The sequence below is a fragment of the Pelecanus crispus genome, chromosome 3, assembly GCF_030463565.1.
Source record: "Pelecanus crispus isolate bPelCri1 chromosome 3, bPelCri1.pri, whole genome shotgun sequence".
Classification (NCBI taxonomy): Eukaryota; Metazoa; Chordata; class Aves; order Pelecaniformes; family Pelecanidae; genus Pelecanus; species Pelecanus crispus.
Window position 1 is genome coordinate 45,017,434 of NC_134645.1, and position 26,914 is coordinate 45,044,347.

General features: G+C 34.8%; 1 protein-coding gene across 1 annotated transcript in view; it reads left to right on the plus strand.

Annotated features, from left to right (window-relative positions):
• KIF6 (kinesin family member 6) overlaps positions 1-26,914 on the plus strand; it is a 175,242-nt gene that overhangs the window by 60,116 nt on the left and 88,212 nt on the right. Inside the window, exons 11-13 of the mRNA XM_075707136.1 lie at positions 15,845-15,950; positions 16,823-16,964; positions 20,419-20,631. Of these exons, the coding sequence (XP_075563251.1) occupies positions 15,845-15,950; positions 16,823-16,964; positions 20,419-20,631 (461 nt within the window). The remainder of the gene's footprint in view (positions 1-15,844; positions 15,951-16,822; positions 16,965-20,418; positions 20,632-26,914) is intronic.

The window sequence follows — 26,914 nt, forward strand, 5'->3', positions numbered from 1 at the left end:
AGGTGCTAGATAGCATTATGTATATATATTTTTTTACACCATTAATCTGAGTCATTTTAAACATAGGCAGTTACCAGTATAATCTTCTAACCAGAAATGTCCCCTCCTTTCCTACTGGGTTAATATTTATTTATCCTTCTGCCCAAAAGTATGGGAGTCAAATGCACCAAGAATGTTACAAGGTAGTACTGGATGTGAAAAAATCAAGCCATAGAAAGAAAATTAAAGAAACAACAAGAACAGAGAAGTATCCCTTTTTCTTTGCATGCAAAATTAAATGCCCTTATTAGCTAGTTTCTTCTTAACCTGACAGAACTAGTCCTTCAGAAGGTAAGTGACTCTCAGTGACTTTATTCAGATATACTTAAACAATCTGTATATTTATTTAAAGATGTACTTTCCTAACATTATTGTAAAAATCTATCACATTAATTTTCCACTGTGATCTTGTTTGCTGTTTAATTTGTACAGGGAAACTGGGTTTTTGGAAATCATTTGGGTTTTTTAGGTCACACCCATGAATCTTCCTAAGATTTCCTACCTGGCTCTTTGCCAAGAAAATGGCCGTCTTACAAATGGAAATGGGTTCACAGTTGATGAAAGTTTTTAATATGAATGTGCAAGGGAAAACTAGGAATGTAGCATTTGTATACAGTTCTGTTATAGTGTACATCTAGGAGCCCTTGTTTCAGAAATGCGTGACTAAAAGGTGTATCAGTTTTATATTTTTCCTTTTTGTCTATATAGCACTATATAGTGCGTTACGTTGTCAGAAAAGGTTGCGTCTGAGATCATAGCAAGGAATTTTGCATCCCATTCCTCCAGAAGGAAGCAGGGAGGAGACTTTAATGAGTTTCTACCTGTAATAAGACACAGAAGGAGAAATAACTTTCAAGGATCTCAGCTATATTAGGACAACACAAAATTTTTAAGTTTTTTAAACTTATCATTTATTTATGTTTCCTCAGGCTCATGTAGTACGTGTGTCCATTGTTTCAGAAATAAGTTCTTTCTTGGAACAAATGCTCTGCAATTAAAATACAGAACAAAACTTAAGTACTGCTGAGATACAATACTTTTCCTGAGGATCAATAATAAACAAGGAGGACCTCAAACAGTTAACCTCGTCAGTCATAAATGCTATATAATGGCCTTGTTCAAAGATCATTATTTTTAATATAGACTTAAAATGGAAAAAATAATTGGATATACAGAGTTTTTCATGGGTAGTATAGTTTCAAACAGAGAGCATAAGGTACTGCTGGAGAATAACTGTCATATGAGTCAGACTGGCTTATTAATACTGTATGCTCTAGTTGAATGGAATGTTGAAAGATAAATCAATCTTTTTTTTAAACAGTTCAAGTGGGGGAAAATATCAAATGTCAGGTTTTATGAGTGTTGCATTTGTATGTGTTCTTGCAAGCGGAGTGTTCACAGGTAAACAACGGATGTGGACTAAACACACAAATGAAAGTATAATGAAACAATAGTATAAAAAGCCACTACTTCAATGAAAATATCTTTCTGTGGTTTTGCACACATATACATTTTGAGCTCGCTTTTGTATGGTGATAGTATTTGTGACCATGCTGGTTTACATCTGTCTGAGCCTCCTGTCCATAAATATCCTGAGCATTTATGAAAATCAACACATAGCATCTAAGTGTTCTGTCTCCAGTTAGAGTCTATCAATACATAACACAGCAAATCTTTATGACAATTCTGTTTACTGAGACTGGCCATCTGAGTTTGGAGCTACTCGTTATCTGGAGAGTTTGTTCACATTAAAGAATAAATATACAAGTAGTCCAAACAGAAGTATTGACCTGGATGAGGGCTGATAAAATCGTGATTTACTGTTAGTGGAAAAAGTCTATGTTGCAGTTTGCGTCTAGTTTTGCCTCTGTAATGAAACCTAAATAATATTTTTGATCTGGAGACATATGGATCAGATTGTTATGACAGGCAGAACAGGAAAAGAAATGTGGTATAGGTGATAATGCAGCGTACTGTGTTGCACTTCATTTGTAGTCGCCACCCAAGAATGGCTCTTAGGGGAGTGGTACTGTAGGGGATTCCAGACAGAATAATCTTTTTTTTTTTTTTTTTTTTTTTAATTTACTGATGCTTTTTTAATATGCCCAGAGAGGAAATTATAATTAGGGTCATTATGGAGTTCAAACAGTATGTAGATGTTTCTTCTTAGTCAGGATATCTTCTGTTTAAACTTAAATAAACTGTATCTCAGCATGTATATGTATGTTTGTATATATATATAAATAATCCAAGTTTACATAGGTCTTTTCAAAATTCTTCAACTTTAACAAAAGTCTTACTGTGATTCATTTTATTACAAATAAGGTAATTAACTAGTAAGGAGAAGTGTTACTAAATATAGTCATTAAAACATATGGATGTTTTAATTCTTATTCAGATTCATCATACATATTTTGAGGGAGGTCAGAGCAAAATGAATCTTCTGAAAGCATTCTGTGCCAATTTTTTTAATTTATTCTTTGATTCTGAACACAGATGATCAAAGGTACAAAACACGTTAAAGAAAAACTCCATGCAATAAGTACATATTTGTTACCTCTGCACAAATCTTTATCTCAGGCACTTTTCAGTCAAAGACAGATGCCAAAATGAAACTGGGTCCAGTGGTATATGTGTAGATCCAATAATATTTTTTTAGTCTAATAAAATGGTTATGGTAATGCATAGGGTTTTTGCTCTCTACATATGTTGCAGGAAACAAGTGTTAGTGATTGCCCTGGAAATAAGTATTAATATTATGTTAAAATGATATTTTTTTATGTTTCTTGAGTTACTAAGTCAAGAAATGCCAAACATTTCTTACAATAATGAGCTTCATTCCACTTGTTTACTTTCAGGACATTCCAAATGAAATCAGTAAACTACTCAATGCAGTTAAAATTGCTAGATGTTTGAATTTAGTGTGTAAAAAAGCTGTAGTTCATTCTTCATTGTTTTTTTTCTCACTTAAATCAAAGCACTATCTTCAGGGATTTTTGTATTATTATTGTTCATTTAATGGAAGGGAAAAAAGTCTGTCAAACAGGCTTTCCTCATAACCACTACAATGTCACATTGCCATTCACTAAGTTTAAAACAAAATGGAAAACAAATGGTCTTGAATTTTCTTGTGAATGCTAAATTATAATACAACACAAATTATTGTCCTGTGAATCAGTCCTACAGCTGTCTGGAATTCTTACTTCAGAATTCTGTGTTAAATGGTAAGCATTTACATTACTATGTCATATTTTTTATTTCATTATTTTATTCTTCAAAGTGTTAAACTGACATGAATTCTGATGCTCTCATTTTATTTATTTAAAAAGCACAGTATAAAAAATTCAGCTGGACTACATAAGTGGTTCAGAATGTAGTTCATAAAATGCTTCCAAAATCTGAATTGCTTGCTTTGGATCTTACCATCTACTTCCTCAGCTGTAAAGAAAGGGCTGATTTCTAAATATTTCGTTGCGCTGGAGAATTAGTTTTGGTTTGTTTTTTTTTTTTTGCGGGGGCGGGGGGGAAGGAACACTGGACTATTTTTAAAAGATATAGAAAATAACATACATCCCAAATAGAAGGAAACTGTACTCTCACAGGCTTCTGTATTATGCTTTAGAATAGAATTAAATGAGATTCAAATTTTTTTTCCTTTTTGTGAGAAGCATGCCAAAAGTAAAAGGGAGAGTCCTTTTTGCTTGAACCATTTGGGATTTTTTTATTTATTTATTTTTTGATTATAAATGAGCTCACTAGCAATTTACAATGTGTGCCCAGAAAGTCGGGATTTCAAATCAAGGTCCTGTGTTCCAGAGCACCCACGCTTCCAGAGCCTTTGCCAGTTGGAATTCTCTAGGAACAGGACCGGAAGTACTGGCTTAGCACTTTAATTTATTAATAACTTTACCTTATTTCTTTCAGATAGATATGTTATTACAGACGCTTCTATTTTTTACTTCAACAGTCATACATTGTTCATCTTACTCAGGTCCTGGATTTCACATTACTTCTTTCTGTCTTTTTTCTGTTTCAACATTGTGACATCTGTATGCTATCATGGTATTAACAATATTGCACTGTTGTACAATATAGAGTTTTAACAGTTACTCATACTTAAGCTGTTGAACAAATGGTTTCATTTACAAAGTAGAGCAAATGTTCTTATTTGCTGATGTCAGTGTTCAATTTCAGTTGCAAGGTGGAAGAAAGAGAAGCATATTACCTCGCCTTGTGTCAGCACAGCTTTGCAGACAGTGGATTTGTGTAGAAGTTAGCAGACTGACCGACATAAGCTTTGTAGGCAATAGTCAAGAGAAGAGAAGCTACCTTAACTCTAAAGTAGTCTTAAAATGTCTCACATTAACATCTAGCTTAGATGCCTGATTTAGAATGCTATTAAATCAATGTGTTTCTCTAGAGGCCATTTTTCCTCTTACATGTTATAAAATCTTTGGTGACAGCACAGGAAGTTCAGATTCCTAGTGCAGGTACCTTATCTGGATGCTTAAAGTGTAAATACTTTTCTTTGATCTTGCTATTTTGTTGCAAGTTCACTGACCTAAGAAGTAGAAAAAAATTCTTATATAATTTAAACTGATCACCTTTTACGTTGAAACTGTTGAGAGTTTTACCATGAGGATGGGGGAGACTACATACTATGTCTTGTTCTCTAATGTTCAAATGTATACCAGTCTCTAATGTCACATGGTTTCAGGAAAGATAATGGAATACAGTATAACTCATACCTAGTGAGGTGTATGGAGAAAAGATAGCATAGCTGAATTTGGTTATTTAGATGTTTGAAAAAATCTTGGAGCCAATTTCCAAATATATATGTTCAAAAGTGTCTGATCATAGCAGCTTTTTGAATCTCACTGAAATTCGTTGAATGCTTGGTCAGCTGAGTTCCTTCTGAAAGTACCGCTAAATACCTATTTGCATCTCTTGGCACTTTAAATACTTTTTGAAAACCTTTTTCTTCTGAGCTTTTACATCTAATTAATAACCTGTAAGTGACACTTTACACAGTTTTTTCAAAACTGCCTCTCCTGTACTGTAGGAATGTCTTGGTGTTCATCCATATGAGTCCTTTTGACTTCCTTGAGTGGTTTTTATGCTTGTCCTATGTTCTTTCTTTTTATTTCAAGTTCTTGCTAGCTTCTCCTTAGAGATATTTGTATTTTTCAAATTTTGATAAACTGAAGCTTAGTTTTCCCTTCCTACTTTTAGATATGCTCTAGTAATTAGAATATGACTACTGTTACGGCCACAAATATTAGCTGGCAGTGAGTAGCATTTCTTTATCTATGTGCTTTTGGTTTGTAATTATAAAGTACTGCTAAAGAAGGCAATCGTCTACTCTGCAAGCTACTTGACATGTTTCGTCACATGCAAAGTTTTTGCAGAGTAGTATTAGTGTAGTCATTTTTTTTCCCTGTATAAGCCAGTCTTGGTCTTTTACAGTCCATGACAAATCTCCCCTTGACTTACTGATACAAACATTTAGATCTGTGTGCATTTCATCATTGGAATGAATGATTTTCAACTGTGTAGAAACTTTACATCTGTTTGCCACACTGTAGCCATCTAATTCAGAAGAATCTCCCACATAAGGAGGGAGCAAAAATGGCTTTGCCCATATATCTAATAAAAAAAAATAAAAGTGGATTATATCTGTAATAGGAGGTGTATGCTTCTCTACTGTGCAGTGTGTTTAATGGTAATCATTCATCTGTGTGTGTGATAGTGTTTGTTTGATTGCTTTACAAAATTAGAAGCCCTGTTTTCAAAATTTTTACCCTCAAATAACTGAACTTGATACAACTGAAAAAAAATCTAAATGTTCCATGCCAGCTTGAATTTAGGTAATCCCTTTGGATGCCAGCCTACTGGCTATGTAAAAAGGCAGCATATAAATCCTAGTTGTTGCCTATAGTATTAACAAAATGCACATGTTATTCAAAAATCTACTTGTTTCTACTCATTATCAGTAGGGAAGAGTGTGCTTTAACTCCATTATCAGTTATTTCATAAGCAGTTGGCCCCTGCTGAAAATATTAGATAATTAGGAATAGAAAGTTAGGAAAGACCATTTGGTCTAAGAAACATGTTCATATTAGACCAATAAATACCAGCCAACATTCAGTATTTATGAAAATCAGTTTATCTCCATATATGTAAATCATTGGTAATATTGCTGTGTTCTCTATTTTCATCTGTTCTTTTTACATTTCTAAATATGAGAACTTAAAACTTTTACTATGTCTGTGGTTTTTTGGTTTTGGGTTGGTTTTTGTTTTATTTTGTAAGATATCATGACTTCCTCTTCAGGAACATTACTGTATTGATAACATTATTCAAATCTTACTCACAAGCTTTATTTTCACCATTTAAGAGAATTACTATCTATGCAGGCTTGAGAGAGACTTGACATTTTAAAGGTCATAATATTTGCTTGTGGAAGTATCATCGTATTCACTTCATTATACTGACTCAAAGGCCAGAAGTTTTCCAAACTATAATATATAATAGAAAGCTCAAAAATAATCCTTAAGAGCTTCAAATTACAGCAGCAGTAAAATTTTGAAAATTGGATGCATTTGTTTTCAAGAATAATTTAGGTTTATAGTACTTTGCTTTCAGCTGATTTCCAATGGTATTTCTGAGGCTTTCCAACTCATTATCTTAGGCTTTTAAGGAGTTTAAGTTAACATCCTGCAGGATCAGTCCCAATATATATAATGCCATTGGATTAAAAAATCTAGACTTTTGCATGATTTCTAGAGTATATACATAGTTCACATAATCTAACATTCTGTGAATCTCTGAGATAACTTCATATAATTGCCTATTTCATGGGTGCACAAATTGAGGTACAAACAAAGGAATTGAAATGCCTGTGGATTTAAAAAAACAGTATTAGGGTTTACATGTCTTTATTCTCATTCAATTTCCTATTGCCTGGCTATATGAAACAGTCTGATCACTTCTGGACTGTTTTTTGTCTTTGAATAATCAACTATGAAAACAAGAAATTGACAATACTAGAAAATTGCCCCCAGGTAGGTTGGGTTTTTTTTGGTTTGTTTTTTTTTTTAATACATAATTTGGGAGGAAGGCTGCAATAAAATAAAGATTTGCATATTTTCTCAAAGTGCATGCAGATCTACTTCTGTTTCACTTTACCTCATCAAGAATATTGTTTGGGTTTTTTTCTTTTTTTTTTTCTTACAGTTATTATGTAGTGGCTAGCTGGAGGAAAAACTGGCAGAAGTGTCAGTTCAGTTTCCATCTGTCTGACTGATTATGCCATTGAGAATGACTCCTGAGAAGCAAGTAGTGCCTCAGAACCTAGCCTTTAGTTTCAGAAGATTTAAAAAAAAAAAAAAAAAAGCAGAAGTTCTGCCACTTGCAGCAATTAATTTAGTTTCACCCATAATTTTGTTTCTTAAAACACAGTTGCTAGTATAATTCAATACCATTATTTACAGACTGGCTTAGAATGCATTTTCAGTTTATGGGATGAAACTGAACCTCACAGCAAATTTGTAGTATGCAACTTTATTATTGCTCGACTTCCTCATACATACACATGTAAACACTTCAGTATGAAGTGTATCATGTTTAGACTTTTTCATTCCGTTGCAATCAGTAGCAGAAAGGAGATCTTTGCTTTATTGTCCTGTAATAGACTTTTTCAGTTGTTAGAGCGCTGTATAGATATTTAAAGTGGAAAAAAAAAAAGTGTAAAAATCTTCCAGACTATAGAAACAGAAGACACTCAAGGATTTATTGCTCTTACTTCCCTGCTCTAAGACTGCACCAAATCAATGCAGCCTATTCCAGGGCTATGTTAATAAAACTATTCTTACAAATATCTACTGAGGGAATTGTACAAAGGCTTAGGTAGCAAGTTCCACTATTTAATTGCCTTTATTATTATTATTTCACCCAAGACTTAACAGACTTTTGTTAAATTAGAGGCTGAGCAGTTATTTCTGGATACAGAATACAGCATTATCCTCTGTATATTGTCAATTACATGTTAAGCAATTGCCGTCATGCTCACTACCCATCAGTAATGTATTACAGCTTTTCTCAGGGCAAGCTCAGATGCGTTGTGTGTACTTTATCTTCTTTGTCATGCCATTAGCAACAATGCCTGGAAATACCTTCCCTTTTCTCTCCTTTATTCCATAACATTACTGATAAAATTTGCTGCTTAGAATCTCCATGGTCTTCCCATACTGATGCACACTTGAAGCTAACTTATGTGGTTAGCTCTTGTTAAATATAATGGCAATTCTGATCCAGCTATCATGCATTTTTAGATAAATAGTTTCATAAAATATGTGGAGATTTGGATCACTTTTTTAATAACATAGACATCATTATTAAACTTAATCATAATTTTCAAAATGAATATATAAATAAACAAATTGATATGGAGTATGTTACCAATAGGAAAGCTATTGCAGAAGTCTAGGTAAGCAAACTTCTTTAATTGAAGCAACCTCTCCAATTACCTCAAGTGTTTCATGAGCTTCTTTGTTTGCAGCCTGTTTTTCATAAACTTGGGTTTCCATTTTGCTTGTCACAGAGTTCACAGTTGACACACCAAATTAATTGTTCTTTAAGTGAACTTAATTTTGATACATAATATACAGTGTCAGTGATCAGGGGTTAAAAGGCAAGATCTCCCAGAAATGAATCATGGCACATAAAGCAAGGTCAAAGTGAGTCCTTCCAAATCTGTGTTTTGAGACCTTGCGTCCTGCATGCTATTGAGAGCTTTAAACTTTAAAAACATACTCTCAGTTGGCTAAGAGTGCTTTTCTGATGCATTTCAGCTGTGTAATTTGCATTCTGGTTCATGCAAACACATGACTGATTCAGAAGTGGATTTTTTTTTTTTTTTGTAAGATGCAAGTCTGTTATTTAATGAACAGGTAAAACTGAAGTAGCACAGTGCTCACAGTAATTCTGGAGTTGGTCTATCAGAAAAATTGCATTAAATCTAAAGTAATGTGGATGGAAAGCTTTGTGATTTATGTGTGGTTTAAATGGTAAGCAGCCTTCATTAAAAAAGAATTCCTGAAGGGTGGAAAGTAACAGAAAACAAATAAAGTTGATAAAGTAAAAGCTGTCTGTGAGCTGCAGTACAGTGTGTGTTTGCACTATTTCCAAAAAAAAACCTATAAAGAGGAAAGTGCTAGACCAAAAATTTAGGACTGATTCACAGTCACTAACCAGAGAGCACTGTTAGTTTAACACGTTTCCATTCCAACTGTTTATGACTGCTTTTCTGTGAGTTTTCTTCCCAGCATCAGCGTAAGAACAGACTTGTGCTTGACACAGCTTGTGTTTTCATTCAGAGTCTGGAATCATGATTCAAACTCACCTGGATCATCACTGTAATACCTTTCTTTTTGTACTATGTTAATATGTATAAGACTACTATCAAAATGAGTTTTAAATTAATCTCGTAAGTCATGTGATACTGTTCCCTTGGCATTGACTTTGTGTGTGGAATTTTTTACTCATGTTTTCTGTTTTTCTTTATTTTTCTGATGAGCACTGAGAAAGAAAACCCCATTCTTTGTTTACTGCTGTTTTTCACAGAAAATGGGTCTTTGTTTGGTACTTTCATATTCTTCCTCCTTTGGGGAATTTCTGTTGGGAAAACTGTTCTTCCTGCTACAGCAGGGTTCTGGCAATAGGCTTCAGCACACCCTTGCTCTTATTAGTGTAAGTTAGGCCTGCTGTTCTTCGGGCAGAACCTTGCAGTCCTAAAAGGAAGAATGGAGACGTATGAAAAATCCTCTTTTTAGGCTTCATCTACTGTAGTAACACTAAATAATAAATATTTAATGGTCTATAACTTCCTTTACCTAATAACATACAAGAAAAAAGGAAAAAAAGGGAACCATTTTGGATCTCCAGAAGTTAGAAGAGACAGCTTTCTCTGACACTGATTTTAAATATTTTTTTCCTGTCAGGTGAAATTAGCTGTGATTATCCATGCTCCAGATTTGATTAGTATAAATTCTGCATGGGAACATTACTGAGAGCCTTAGAAAGCTAGAACTAATGGAGAATGCAGCAGCTGGCTTGCTAATGTTATTAACTACAACAAGTAAAAGACTATTAGTTTAATAATTGTTTCTACACAGAAATAGAGATTTTTAGCATTTCTAAAATACACTTTTAGGGTTTTTTATGTTAGTTTAGTACTTTCAGTGCAAGTATCTTGTGGCTAGGTACTTCTATTTCATATTAATGTAGCCTTTTCTGATGTAACTCACTAGTATAACAAAAACATCTCAAATTTAAATAACTTAAATTGACCTTACATTAAAAGAGTATCAAATTCTGAACTAAAGATACATGCTGCATATTTCCACTGAAGCAATTAAGTGTGACTTGTAAGCAATTCAGTAATTGTCAATTCTGTGTAGCTGACCCCATAATTAGGTTTTCATTGAATTTCAGTTAATTAAACAGTTTCCATCATTGCTTGTTCGCATCAGGCTGAGTGCACTTCAACTTTCTAAGCTGAGCAGAGAGAAGACTGGGAGCTAAGTATTTTTTATAAAGGTCTCCCCAGTGTGAAATAGAACTCCTGGTGTTGATCTAGTATAGAGACTGTCTCTTGTATTCAGGTTTCTGCTCAAGTCAGTGAGAGGTATCTGTTACTAGGCTTTTTGTTGTTATTTCATTACTAGGTCTTTGGATTGATTAATTTTAATTTTAGTTGGGGGATTATTCTGTTTGATACTGATGGATGTCTTACAAAGGGCTTGTAATAAGCTTATTTTGTAAGTTGATAATAAAGAAATAGAATACCAAAACAGGAACTTAGTTCTATAAGAACGATAAAGTCCAGCACTGCTGTAGTGCTAGTCTTCATAAATAAAGTCAAGAAAGGAAAAAAAAAATCTCATACTGCATGCAGCAGTGTTCATAAATACTATGGAAGGGGTTTTTTGTATGTTTCTTGGTTGATTTACTTTTTTTCTGCTTGATCCTGTCTGGTTTTCATTGTAAGCTTTAACAAAAGTGTGTTCGGCTTTTTTCTCCCTTCTAGTTTATGAATTACCTTGGCACACTCAGCCATGTCGTAGAACCTACGTACATGAACATCTTTGATTTTTCTAAATTATTTTCCCATTGACTATGGCAATGGGTGTAGTGGGGAAATTAACGTTCAGCCTGGGGTGTTTTGGGAGAAGAAAAGCTCAGTCGCAAAAAGAAATTCTTCGAATACGTTATGTATTCTGTGCCAAGCATGCTCATCCTTTTGCAAGTTCATTTTCTAAACTCCCTTCTTTGGGCAGCTTTATTTCCTATTTTTTGTTTTGAGAGGGCATGCAAATATTAACCATTATCCTTGGCCTAACAGCAGAAGCTGATCATTGGAAAATATAAGGATTGATGGGTCAGGTCTTTTTGAAAAGAAACTATAGTTAGCAACTTTTCCGGGAAATAGAACGTACTGACTATCTAAGAGAGGTCTAGGTATATGGTCTCAGGGCTGAGCCACAATAACGGACGAAAATACTTTGTTTCCTATGCTTTTTTAGTTATTCTACTACAACTGAGGTGAAAAAAATCCTTAAGAAAAAGAACTTTGTTATTTTACCTCATGATTTTATATTACCTTTGCTCTGCCACATATGCAGGCCTCTGAGTAGGCAACTAAAGCAAGATTTGCTAGGGAGTTCTCTGGATATGTTGTTCTCTATTGGTTTCTTGTTCATCTTGAACATCTAGGCTCAACTTTGTTCAGTGATGGACCATTTTATATGGTTTTCTGGTCTGATTCTTGCTTACATATATTCTTGCAACAGTCTTTGGTTGGACGAAGACTTTAATATGCATTCCTCTGACAGGGAACTAAGGATCAGAGATTAGGTGACTATCTCAGAAGATATTATTATTATTGCTAAGGAGAAAGGTATTATCCATCTCTTGAAGGTAATGATGAAAGCCAAAAGCCATTTTGTCTCTCCTTTACTTACAAAAAGGGTTTTCTCGCTCTGCCTTTTTTATTAGGAGGAGAACTACAGCCTGTGCATGATGTTTTGACTAGAAAGAATGTGTCAGAGTTGTAACTGTAGATGCCCTATATGAATTTCTTAGATCTTTTACATTTGTATTTACATTTTATATAATTGTGTGCTCTAGTTTTCATATATTTCCATATATTTAATTTTATTGTTATGGGTATTTATAGAGGTAAATGTAATAAACTGTTTGATTCAGGAATATGAGAAGGAAAAGAATATTCATCTTGTAGAATTATATTGCCCTTTGTTTCCAAGTCACCTAGCAAGAAGATCTACCTTGTCTAATATATGTTAGGAAAAAGAAAATGTATGGTCAGTGTTCTTTTTTTTCTCTTATCCACTGTCTTTTTTTTTTTTTTTTTTTTCTCCTCTGATTCTTTATTGTCTCCTTGATTTATTCTGTGAATATCTCTGGAGATTAATTGGAAGTAGCAATGGGTTTTTCATTTGTAAAACTGCAAATCTTTCCATTGTATAAATTCATAGCAGAATGTTTCACAATCCTTGAGCTGATAAATCACTTAGAGGGAAAAAAAAAATTATTTCCATTAACTAAGATCTATTCATTAAGAAGAGAAACTCCAAGTTGCATCTGCATCACATTGTCAGTTTATTTTTCACCTTTGTTTAATACTTCAATATACTGGAAGAACTCCCAGGATATCCAGAGTGTTGTCAGACTGTGTGTTTATTTTAGAAAGAGTTCTGGTAATTTTTACATGGAAACGTAAAAAAAATGTGAGGGATGCAGTGATTTCTTTTGCTGGTATTCATGGAGATTTTCATTGTTGCTTTTCTTTTTTTGATTTTTCTTTTGGTCTTGTCCATAGTGTTTAGACTGGGTTGGTCTGTTCTTGTTTTAATTCTTGAAGATGAAATTTTAAAAATGTATCTAAAAATACACTGAAGATTCTGTTGTTTCCTAAAATTGGCAAAGAGGCTGAATTGTTTTATAACACTTTACATTCTGCTATTTCAGACTTGACTCAGTCTTCTGGTGCTCAAATCTGTTTTGGCTTCTATGTAGTCCTTGGGACACAAAAAATGAATTGGGCTGTTGTGTTTTTTCAAGAATGCCAAATACATTAAAGGTAATGTTAGAAAGAGGAAATGGCAGCTCATATCTATAATTATCGTTTGTCTAATTTGTTACTCTTGACAAATTAACCTTGACTCTTGACTGGCAAATAATAAAAATTTTCAAAAACAGCATTATTTTACAAGAATGATATATTCTTTTTCTTTCTCTGGAAATATTTTAACTTTCTGCAGTGTTATTCTGGTAATGGAAATGGTGCAAGTTAGTATCACTTCTTTGATTGATTCCTATAGCCTAAATCTGTGTTAATCTGAGTATGGGTAAATCCCTAGCAAACAGGTAATCTTAATAAGGTTGAAATATCTCCTCTCTAACTTCTAGTTCAAGATTAAGGTCCATTTTTATAGATGACTTCATATAGTCAGTCTAGACAGTCTAGTTATAAAAAATATTTTTTACTTGTTTCCTCTTACTCACTGAAATCAATAAGGTGTGTAAGATAGTGACAAATACTGACTTCCTCTGTGTCTGTGTAATCACTATAGCAATCTCATTGCTAGTATAAATGCCTCTCTTCCCAGTGCTTACACAAATGCCTACCTCCATGAATAAAGGATTAATTCTCCTGCTCATTGTGCTTAGTGTGTCTGTGAAGAGTATGAATAACGTCTTGTACTACTGGCCTCTGTTCTGTTGGACTCTTCATGCAGAAAAAATCATGTAGCAATAAGTAAAATTTTGGTCTCTCTTACCCAGTAATTTTTGTAGTCTCATAACTTGAGAAGCAAGTCAATGCCAGTAATGCTTCTGTAACTAATATTGCTCTTTAAATATCCTCTCCTTTAAGCCCTCCACATATACAGCTCACACTGACTTCAGGGGGTGTTCTATAAATTCAGAAGTTGCGAATTTTGCACATATGATGAATGGTATGGACAACATATTTGTCTCTTGTTCTTTAACTGAAATAATGAAAATGGGAAAGCACAGTTCGTCTGAAACTAACTGAGGGTTGCTCTCTGTTTTTCTCTCCTTTTTCTCCTGTTTTAAGAATTGACACTTTGCCATGGTGAACTCTGGAGGAGATAAATAACCAAACCTATCTGTTACATTTTCCAATTTTCATTCCAGTCTTACAGCTCCTGATTTTCAGATACTTATCTCCTGAAAATAATGATTTTTTTTGTTTGTTTCCCCCTGTTTGTTGTACATCTCATTGTTTCACCCTCCAGCAGGGAATTGTTACTACAGTATAGTAATGTGAGGAATCTCAGTAAGAGAAGTCTTCAAAAGCAGGGCAATATCCCAACCACCTGCTTTAGGGTCAACTTCAGATACTGTGATATTATAATGCCTAAAATTTTGGTATGTGGTTACAGGAAAGTGATTCAGATAATCAAATGGCAACAAGGTTTCCAGTCCTGTAACTGAAGAGGATTCAGAAGGCTTGCAGATTAAGTGAGGAGCTGAACTAGTCCAAAAGAAACACTAGGCACAGAGATGGTTCTGAACTCCTGACCTTCTCTGGCGGTTGGGTGCTTGATGCCGGTACCTTAGATACCTTGGCTCACTCAGGTTCAGAACCTAGGTTCATCCTCTGAGGATAATAACCTAAATAAACATTGAAAATCATAGAATTATGCTTTACAGGGCATATGGCTGTCATTGTTGTCCACCATTTGCCTACTAAGTTAATGGTACTAGCATTTGTCAGGAACCAGGAAGCCTTTAATCTAAAACCAGTTGATGGAGTTTGAATTTACGCTTGCTATTTCCTAGAAATGTACTTTAGTAAGTGGGCTAAGGGCTAGTTTTGGTTTAGAAATCTTCTACCCTGAGGATGATCTGCCATGCATCCTGGAATGCAAGACCTGGAGGGCTGGTGAGAGCATGCAAGAGGAAATCTGACTCTATCCATATAGCTGTGACAGCCAGCCCAGAGGCATGGTATATTATGCCTGTGTAGGTTTCCAGTCTGAATATTTTAATTTCGTTTTGAAAAAGCAAGAGAATGATTCTGTGTGCCAGATTTTCTTATGAAGACTGAATTACTGAAATCAGAATTGCTCCTCCCTATATAAGATGTTGTCAGACATTTGTTAAATAAGAACAAATTGCAAGAGAATAAAACACTAACTACATTTCATTAGTCAGAAGAAGAGCAGTAGGTCTTTTAGAAATCTATAAATACCTGCATGGAAAGATATGTTCCTTTGCTTGATGATTCAAGCAGGTAATTTTATGTATGAAAGCCATGCTATCTGCTGACTTTTGTAATAGAAAAGGAAGTAGATTTTTCTTTTGCACAAATAATCATATATATTAAAAAATCCTATGCCCAAAGCCTCTAAAAAATCTAGTCTTCTGAGAGGGCAGGCTTTAGATCTTTTCAGTTATGAGATGGTAGAAGAAGAAGAAGGTTATAAAATAAATCAGAAAAAGAAAAGATTATTTCTTAGATGCTTTTAGTTCTAGAACTATTCCTTAGCATGTGCAAGTATGTTCTGATATGGAGTTGTAGAATCTCCAGTATCAAATCTAGGTTTTAGTTTCAGGAACAAAAGTACATTACAATCACATGGACGTTGAAGAAAAATAGCCTATTAATATCAGTCAGCTTGGTAAATCTTTATAGAGTTGTCTGCTTGTTTGTAACTTTTTTTTTTTCCCCCTTAAAAATGCTATGTATTTTCAGGTTGAATGAGTTAATTGAAACATTTCTCGAAGATAATGATCCTGATAGCACTCTGGATGTTGGTGCTGACATGCGCAAGATCAAGTATTGCTTCGTTCATGTGAAGGTATTTCTTTTAAACATAGATGGAAGTGCAGCTGTCACTGAAAACAACTTGAAGACATGCACGGTTGAAAGTTGTCAAAAGAAATGCAATGCAGTTGAGAGGCATTGGAAAAGGGTAAAACAATTGAACTATGAAGTGCATAGAGGACTGATAGAACTTTGAAAATTAGTTGGAAAAATTCAGCAGCATTTTGTGGAAACCTCAGCAAGGGTCTCCGCATGCAGAAAATTGTAAGAGAGCACTGGAAGTTACTGGAATCAACACAGACATGTTATTGGTATATGGATGGGTGTATCCATCTGTATTCCCAGCACTATGGAGGCTTTATTTTGGAGAAACTATGTTGAAACAGATAAAAATAGAGTAAAACATCATATACCTGAATTTGTTACACTAACTCTCCTGATGGTGTTGTAAGCCCTTCTAAATCATCAAGCAAACAGGATACACATAAACTAGGAAGAACAAGTGAAATTAATAGGGAAATCAATGGAAGTTAATATATACTTTTCTGTATTTTGGGATATAGTTTTCCAATACAATAATGTATACATTCCTGATCTTAATTTATTGTCTTTAAATAATTAGGTTTTAGTTATATTGTTAATACTGAAAGCTCTGTGACACTAGAGAACACTGGAATTTATGTGTAGGAAGAGTAAAGTAAATTGTACTCTTGGTACTGAAGATCAACAAATACAACTTGTCCCATACTTGACACAGCGCATATAACTTGACAGTCAACTGGTGGCATGTTCTGTCAAGAGTCTAGGAAGGCCTTACGTTTTCTGCCATAGGCAGTCTCAGAGTAGAATAAATACATAGCTGGAGGTAAAGTCAAGTGAGTGTGCTTTTTTTGTTTCTCCTAATAGCAACTAATGAATCATTCAAAGATTTCTGATAAAAAACTGCTCTCACAACACATCTCTGAAGAAAAAGACACTAGCAAAGAAGCAAGAGAAGAAGAATTGAAAAAACTGAAAAAACTTCTGCAGCAAAGAGACAATGAAATCCGTATCCTTTGTGAGGAACAAAATAATGTTTGAGCTGATCTGGCTACAATGGGTTTTGTGTGTGTGAGATAGGCATTAGCTGTATGGAAGGAAATTCTCTGTACTGGCCCCACTGTGTTAAAGCAGTTTCTCAGTTCCCAACTTTTATGTGGCAGGACTCCTGCTTTGCACCTGCTTCTATTTCAGTCATGACCCAAGCCAAAATCCTGGATCCAAGCACCACTTAGCTTTAGAATGGTCCGGCCAAGGTCCAAATACTGTGGATCAGGCCATACCTAAAACACTCTCCTCACGCAAATTAAACCATTTTTTAGAATGGGAAACTCTGATGCTATATAAAGACCAATTTATTACCTTACAAATAATAGAATTTCCTGTAAGGATTATTTTTAGCCAAATGAAGTGCTACTTTCGGGACTATTGGGCTATTTGCCTTTAGAATAAATGTGAAACTTGTACTCTTTACATGCAACTTAGAATTTAAATTAAAGCTAAAGCTTTTTGCATATAAACATACTAACTGCTCAGGCATGCTTTGTCCATTTACTGCCTCACACAAAACACGTGACTAGCTGCACTGTTGCATGATGCATGGGAGTTATTTTTAGCAGGTTGACAGAACTGTGGGCAGACCACAGCATCACTGTGTCCCTAACTTTGTGGCTAGTTGATGGGTAAAATTTGAATATGGCAGAGAACTGAAAAAATGGGTTTGTACTGGTTTTGAGTTTATAGGTAACAGAGATTCTTTCACAGTTATTAGTAAAAAGCAAACTCAGTTGCATTCTTTGTGCTTAACAATTCCAGACCAATTTTATATGAACCTTGAAGATTATGGAGAGGTTCATATTGAGCGAACTCCACAGGCAAGTACAGGTCAACCAGGGGATCAGACCCAGCCAGCATGGGTTCATGAAAGGCAGGTCCTGCTTAACCAACCTGATCTCCTTCTATGACCTGGTGACCCGCCTGGTAGATGATGGAAAGGCTGTGGATGTCATCTACCTCGACTTTAGCAAAGCTTTTGACACCGTCTCGCATAATATCCTCCTCGGGAAGCTGGCAGCTTACGGCTTGGACAGGCATACTCTTCGCTGGGTAAAGAACTGGTTGGGTGGCCGAGCCCAGAGAGTTGTGGTAAATGGTGTTAAGTCCAGTTGGCAGCCGGTCACGAGCGGTGTTCCCCAGGGCTCTGTTTTAGGGCCAGTCTTGTTCAATATCTTTATCAATGATCTGGATGAGGGGATCGAGTGTGCCCTCAGTAAGTTTGCAGACGACACCAAATTGGGTGGGAGTGTCGATCTGCTCGAGGGTAGGATGGCCCTGCAGAGGGACCTGGACAGGCTGGACCGATGGGACGTGGCCAACTGTATGAGGTTCAACAAGGCCAAGTGCCGGGTCCTGCACTTCGGTCACAACAACCCCATGCAACGCTACAGGCTTGGGGAGGAGTGGCTGGAAAGCTGCCTGGCCGAAAAGGACCTGGGGGTGTTGGTAGATAGCCGGCTGAACATGAGCCAGCAGTGTGCCCAGGTGGCCAAGAAGGCCAACAGCATCCTGGCTTGTATCAGGAATAGTGTGGCCAGCAGGAGCAGGGAGGTGATTGTCCCCCTGTACTCGGAGCTGGTGAGGCCGCACCTGGAATACAGTGTCCAGTTTTGGGCCCCTCAATACAAGAAAGACATTGAGGTGCTGGAGCGTGTCCAGAGAAGGGCAACAAGGCTGGTGAAGGGTCTGGAGAACAAGTCTTATGAGGAGCGGCTGAGGGAACTGGGGTTGTTTAGCCTGGAGAAGAGGAGGCTGAGGGGAGACCTTATTGCTCTCTACAACTGCCTGAAAGGAGGTTGTAGTGAGGTGGGTGTTGGTCTCTTCTCCCAAGTAGCTAGCGATAGGACGAGAGGAAATGGGCTCAAGCTGCGCCAGGGAGGTTTAGACTGGAAATTAGGAAAAATTTCTTTACGGAAAGGGTGGTCAAGAATTGGACCAGGCTGCCCAGAGAGGTGGTGGAGTCACCATCCCTGGAAGTGTTCAAAAAACGGGTAGATGTGGCACTTCGGGATATGGTTTAGTCTAGTCTACCCTTGATTGGTTTAGGTGGGCTTGGTAGTGTAGGTTAATGGTTGGACTGGATGATCTTAAAGGTCTTTTCCAACCTAGACGATTCTATGATTCTATATATCAATGAGAATGGCATTTTACATCAGGGTGTAGCATGCTTCCAGTCTGAATTGAGGTGGCAGGAAAGCTTCTCTATTTCTGCTCTGTCACAGATGATGTTCATTTTCCAAGGTGCACTTTCAAATAAATTTAACTATGACACTGACTTACCATTCCTCTAAAAAAATTCTTCAGTTTTGCTGTCAATATTAAGGTCTGGATTCCCAGAAACATTTCTTCAAAATAAATTATTTCATTAATATGACATTAATAATAAAAAAAGCAAAACATCTCTATGAAATGCACTTGTGCTTGATAGATACATACAGCTTTGTTTGCAGAAGTACAAGGAAGAAACTTGTGTAAATCCATGTTAGAGTTATATAGGAAGAATATAAAAAGTAATACTTTGAACACGAAACTGATTTACAGAGTCTACAGCTGCTAAGTGATTGTACATCATCGTTAGAAAATTAATAACATGTCTAATGTGATGAAGTGGTGGGAAGTATGGAAGCTGTGTAGTCAATAAACTATGAGGTCCTTTTTGCCTATGGTAGCTAGGAGTTATCATAACAACTGAATTGTAAAGTGTTTTATTAATGCTACCTAGTCCAGTTAATAAAATTCCCCAAAGACTACTTAGATTTTCTGCTGTTCATTTAGAAGATTAATTAGGATTAAAATGAACAGCATATCAAAAAACATATCACAGAGACTCCTGTGGTTTTGGCTGAATGCACACAGGATTTTCATTGTAAATCCTCTATAAGCTGTTAGGCAAAATGTATTTATACCAAATATACTTCCAGTAAATACATAGTGTTATTGCAATACATTTCCTAAAGACCTGTTCTGCATTTTAGTAAACCTTCTTATTGCGAAAAGCTTACTGATGTGATGCATTTGCCAGGCTACCTGTAAGTTAAGGAGTTTTTTTCTCTTGTTTGGAATTTTTTTTTTTAATGTCACACAATGGCAATAAGATACTAGAGTTTTCATTCCTGTTTGGCTGTAAATGCTTTTGTCAGGCATTGATTTATTGGGATCAACAATTGTGGTCAATGTGTGAATTTGTTACTATTTAGTAAAAAATAATCTGCTGTTTGGGAAAACTAAGGTGGATAACTATAATTACAAAGAATATGCCCAACTCAAAATTCACATTCTCATATAGGCTTCCATAATGTGAATTGTTCCACTTGGGCAAAAAAAAAACCAAACACTTGGGGATAAACGAAGATGATTGTTGCTTTATAAAAAGAGGTCCTTAATGATTTCCTTAATTTATCTTGCAGATATTCTGGTAAATATGCTAAAAAAGGAAAAAAAGATAGCACAAGATGCTCTTTTCCAGCTTAATGCTGCCTCTGCTGGTTCTACAGTCTTGGAGCAGTCTCTTTCTATAAACTTGGAAGAAAGTTGGAGCCCATCTAGATGTTTTAGTCTGAAAGAGGCAAAAGATTTAAGCTTTTCAGTTCCCAGACTACCTTTTCTTTTCAGACAAACAGGTTAGTGTAATTAATTCAGTGAGCAGTTACTGGATTATTATAATATGATTTACAGCATATTATTCAAATGTGTACCATAACAGGAAAGTTTTATTTTCAGTATCAGCTGTATTGTGTTAATTCTGTATCCACAAATGCAGGGATTTAATTTTATAGCCCTCTCAAGGTGCTGATGGCTTTGACAAACTGATGTGAATACTCTATTGAACAGTCCTGCAAAACCAGAGTGTAAATTCAGTTGTGTGCCCTTGAATCTTTGAGTGAATTCTCAGAAAAAGATTTTTTGAGCATAATTCATTAACAAATACTAGGAAATAATATTTTCCCCCTGGAAGATTTGAAAATACTGACTTTTAACAAAAAAGAAATCTAAACTGGAACTGCAGAGACGGAGAGAATTTTTGTGCAAGCATTATTAATTGCACAGTATCCTTAAACACCAATAAACACTTTTTTTATTTTCTTTATCTTCCAGCCTAGGAGAGAAATCTTTTATTCAAATAAAAAGAAATTTCATTATTTATGTTTCTAGCTCTGATACCAGATTGTAAACATAAAACTTTTTGTGATTATCTTTAAGATTTTTTTTTTTTCTTACATTATACACTTTAGCTATCTGGGCTTTATTTACTATTTTTAATAAACCACTGTGACTATTTCTGTTGTTAAAAAAAAAAAAAAAAAAAGTGATTAAGTGAACTGAGACCTTAGTTCCTTAGTTCCAGAAATGACAAATAGCTCAATTTTTGTGTATATGACTAGCTTTCATGAAACGATACCTTCCTGGAGCAAGACTTTAGTAAGTGTGAACAAAGTAAAAATTCTTATGCTGATTTATTTAAAAAATATTTATTTTATTTGTTTTTGAAGTGGTTTAATAATTCACATAGTTTGCAAACAAATTAGAGCTGAATTCATAAATGTATTCATTTAGGATAGTTAACACACAACACCATTTTACCATGTGCCGTGCCTTCATCAGCAGATGAGTACTATTTGTCCGTAGGTAACTGTTAAAAGGTTTTTATCTCTTACAGTAAAGCCAGTGTGTTGTTATTCATGCTTTATTCCAATTGAGCTGTTTGTTTTGTAAAATTTAATAGGTGAGCATATCAAATACTGTTCATCGAAAAAAGAATTATTTGGGACAGATGGTTGGCACAGGGAATCTGCCACAAAGATGAAGTATTGTCTTTGGTTAATCAATAAGCAAAAGTAAATGTAATTGATTCCCATCCTGTTCAGATAATGAGTTTTAAATGGACATCTGTCTGGACTGAGAAGGTAGTATGTTTTGAGATGAGACTTTTTTTATGTGATTGGATTGCACATTATATGATTTTCTCATTCTGAAAGTAGCTGGAGACCTACTCCCTTCTTTCCAGTCCTCTTTTCAATCAGTTTTTGGTCAGGTTCTGGTATTCTGTATTTCTATATGGACATGAAAACAATGAAGTCTTCAACAACCAAGATGCTAAATGTGAACATGAAAGTCCTCCCTTAGGTTCACTTACAGTTAATTTATTTTTCCAGTCATATTGCTTCAGGGCTACAGATAAATAAAAAGTTATTTTCAGACTGTTTCAGGTGGCCCTATATGTCTGCATTCCTTTAGCGTGGCCTGACATTCTGCTACAAGTCTAGTCCAGTAATGTTGGCGGCATTTGGACTTGTAATCTTCTGTAATGTATAGCTGTTATAATGATAATGCCTTAAAACATTGTTTCTTAAAATGTTTGCATTATTATTCTCAGGGAATACTTAGAATGGCAGACGTAAAAAAGTAGTAGGACCACTGTTAATAATACAACACATACAGCTTTGCCAGGATGCATTAAACCAACTTCAGGAGACTAATTGTTTTTGCAAGAATATAACTGAGTATCCAGGCTCTTTCATGCTTTTGTGTCTCTGAAAATAACAGTATTTTCTCCCTAATATATAAATAACTTTATTTTTCTTTTGTTTTATTTCTTAAAGTTCTGAAAGTAACAAGCTTCAATATTTATCTTCATATTGTAACTACCATTTATATTAAAAAGTTCTTATAGACTGGAGATTATACATATATTTTTCAAATCACCTTGTAGGGTTTTCACAGTTTGATTCTCTGTGGTACCAAGGAACATGTTTGAGAAAAATTCACTGTGTAACACTTGTAAACATATGCAGGCAGTTCATCAGAAAATGCTGAAAAGGGTCTCACTGTGTACTTTTACATATTATATGTAAAGCCATCATATCAGATGTAAAGCTTTGCTACAGGAGAAGAATTTTAATGAAACTTAAATAATTTTTTTAGAAGTACGAGAGATTTTCTGTAGTCTTTAAAATTACATTTGAGATTTTAAACATTTAGTGCAGATTTTAAAATAATATATAAAATACCAGAATGGATATGAACGAAAACTTAGGCAAAATAAAACAAGTATTTAAGAACATGCAGTAATAGAATAAGGCCAGAGGGCTCAAGTTAAAAAAAAAAAAAAGTTCTGAGAGCCAAAGTCAGTAAAAAGAAAGCCAGTAGTAGGACAAGCAGTCTATGCCATGATTAAAAAAAACAATAAATAATTGAACTATACATTACAGATTAATATCACATGAAGAAAAAGTCTGTATCTATATGAAGCATTCCACTTTCTTTGTTGGCAAGTTACTATCTTGAGATCCTTAGCTGCAAAGTGCCATAAAACCTCAAGTGGTTATTACTATTTTTCTATTTTATTATAAAGCTATGACAGTGCAAAGATACATTGGTACATTCCTTGGCAGCCAAAAACCTCTTAGCTCTGTCTGCTAATGGCTAGGATGTAGCTCTCTTTCCTATTGGACTCAGACCTGGACACATTTGTGTGCTTCAGACTTTATTAATCCCATTTGTTCTATCTAAGAATGAAGAAAAATGTCTTGAAAGAACACCATCTGGTGAAAAGCATAGTGGTCAACTTACATAGCAAAATAAGTTATTCACAAATATGTAATTTTAATACTCTGATATCCACCGAATGCATATTCTGACTTAAGGTTTTCCCTTTAACCTTCAAATTTCCGTATGGATCTGAAAAACTTTCTCATCATGGTAAGCTTTTGACAGCTGTAGGCCTACTGCAGTGATGAAATTGTCAACTGACTGGGTAGGCTTGTGAAATAATGGGAAAGAAATTTGATAGGGACCATTACAACGTATGAAATGCTCTTCTAAAGTTAGGAATTACCATAGACCTCATCAGGACTCAAAACTATTTCTAATATCGTCTTGCACTCTTCAATTAATATGGCTATTAAAGAAATTCTAGAAACTAATATTGTCAACCCCAGAAGTTATAAATATTGAATCATGCACCTTAAAAGATGAGATTAAATATTTGAATCATTAGATTCCGGAAGAGTGAGTTCTAAAAGATGCAGAGGTACAAGCAATATTTACTGTTAATATTTTGGGAAATGTATTCTTCTGCATACTGAATTTTGAGAACTACCTGAAAGCATTCCTAAAACCTGATTTTACAAGATTTTAAGGATATGTTTCACTTTATCCATATAAGTAATACCACAGGATTTAAGTATGTGCTTAAATCTTTATAGAAACAGCAACTCAAACAATGCAAATTACAGTAACCAGTTAGCATGTGTTGTGTTACTAAGGGAGTTTTTATAGTGGTTGATTGAAAAGGGTTAACTGTTAAGCATTGCAGTTATCTTTTCTTACATCATCTGAGCTGGTTATTTACGACAATAAATAGCAATATTCTTGCAAATTGTTAGTTTCAAAACCCGTGTAAAATAACTTCCAATAACTGTAGAAGATTTTTGTTGCATGTTTTCTTTTTTTCTAATTGAATTGTTTAAATAAAAAGATTTGTTGGTGTCAGTAGGTTCTAGAAGTGCTTATGTTTTCGTTAGTAAAAACATGCCTTGTCCTAGATTACCAGGTTCATGACTTATATTTCTGTATACTATTTTTTATGCAATTTATGAGGATTTTTTAAACTGAAAGGAGAGAGAATCTTCAGCTTGAGATTCAAACAGGACAGCTGGCAAGTAGAAACTTAGGTTTTGCTAGTGTCCTAATGTGAACAGATTTCTTAAACTACTTAAGGTTACCAGTTATCCTCTAAAATTGCTTGGTAATTGAACTAGCAGTCAATTGTCACAGTTGTTATTTTGCTTGACTACTCTAAAACTTTAGTAGGATTGTGACTCTATTAATTATTGTACAGGAGATTGCATGCAGGAATGGGAAAGAAATTACCATAGACAATAAGCAAGAGAGAAGTTAGAAGGAACAGATGAATGTACAACAGTTGTATATCATGAGCTGTATACATGGGAAAGAACAAGAACTATGTCTAAGAACAGAATGATGAAAAAATTCGAAATTGAAATCTTAGAAGTTCTAGTTATCCTGGTTTCTGCAAAGGAAATATCCATCTTAAGCTCTGCGGTTTTTTAAACGTGTGATTCAAGAAGAGAATTAAGAAGTCATTAAAATAATCAGACTATCAAAAGGTATGATGAGATCCTGCACAAGAGGCTACGGATAAAACTGAGGAGTCAGGAATTAGGCATAAAATAGTGCTTTAAAAAAATATTAAATACTATCGAAAGAGAGAATATTAGAACTCCTTCTTTGTGTTGTATACCAGTACATTGTTAAGAAAATCAGGATGGATCCTACAGAAGTTTATATAATGGATTTTTACAGTGGGTGCTTTGCATATTCTTTAGAATTATCTAACACTGCCATCCTGCCACTTACTTAGCATACAGGATACTAGGTTAGACTGATCTTGCATCTGTTCCCTTATAGCAATGCCTATGTGTATTTGTTCTTAATTTGTCTCCTAAAACAAAGGAGAGGTTGAGAATTTGTTTGGTGATTCCTTTCTTATACCTCTTCCTGTTTCTGTGTAGAATACACTTCAATATTGCTTTTTTCCATTCCAAGTTACTCAGCTGCTGAGGAAATCCCTTTGCCTCCTACTTTTCCTATTTATCATGCTCCTTCTCATTGTATAGGAAGAATGTGCTTGATTTGGTGTCATAATAGTATTAACTAAATATAATTATGTCCTCATAACACAAAGCTTTTGATAACCTCAGGAACGTTAGCAAAAAGTAGCTATATTTTATCAACAAATGACTAGTATAATTACACCTTTTATGTAATGCCACTTATTCTTTAGTCTTTAAATAAGAATCTCAGAAGCATTAGCAAATTCTCAGCTTTGATACTATGCTCTCTCTTTTTGCGAGCAATTGTGTGTGTATGCACACGTGAGCTTTCTTTGAACATAAAGTAGGAACCAGCATGTCAGCTCAAATGACTGGATTGTTGAACCTTATCTCCTGCACTCTGCATTGGCAAGGACTGATATTTCAGAAAAAGTTTGGATGATGACCTGACTTTGAATTCTGTCCTGACATTTCATCAAATAGAAGTGGAAGTGAGGCATCATTCTCTCTTGAGCACAGAGCCTCATTTTTCATGTTGCAAATCTGCAAATAGTATTCATAATTATAAAGTTATCCATTCCTTTCAAAATCTATCTGAACTATACACATATGTCTTGCTGTCTAAAGGCATTAAGGATTTGCTAAAGATGTGTGAAAGGGCTCAGGCCTGAGCCAGGTAGAACTCTCAAGTAGAAGCTTTAGTGTAATAATATTAAAGCTATTCTTCATCATTTAAACACTTCCTATACCTTACATCATTTATGAAGATTTCAATGTACAGCACGTAGGCTATGGATATGTTAACTGCTTTAACAGTTTAGTTAGCTTGCAAGCTTTCTTTTTTTTAATTCTGTTGTCTCAACTCTACAATCAGCCTGTTTTAATGCAATATACAGAGGTATTTCTGGTGTCTCTAATGTCTCTAATCACGTCTCTAATGTGTTTTCCATTTTCCTATCTCATTTTCTTATCCTGAAAACAACTAAACTAGGAAATTGGCAGAAAGTACAGAAAAAAATATTTAGTTTAGTGAAATACTTGTGGGAGAGTCTAGCTAATATTTAGTTTCTTAAAAGCCAAATTATTTAACTTAGAACCTTTTATTTATTTTGTAGTTGATAAGTTCTGTAGCTTTAACATTTGTTTGCCCAGAAACAGATCTTTACCATTCTGTGACAGAAGATAGAATAATTTCATTCTGTTACTTTCATAGAATCATAGAATGCTTTTGGGTTGGAAGGGACCTTGAGAGATCATCGAGCCCAACCCCCCTGCAGTGAGCAGGGACTGAACCTATGAACTTGGCGTTATTAGCACCATGCTCTAA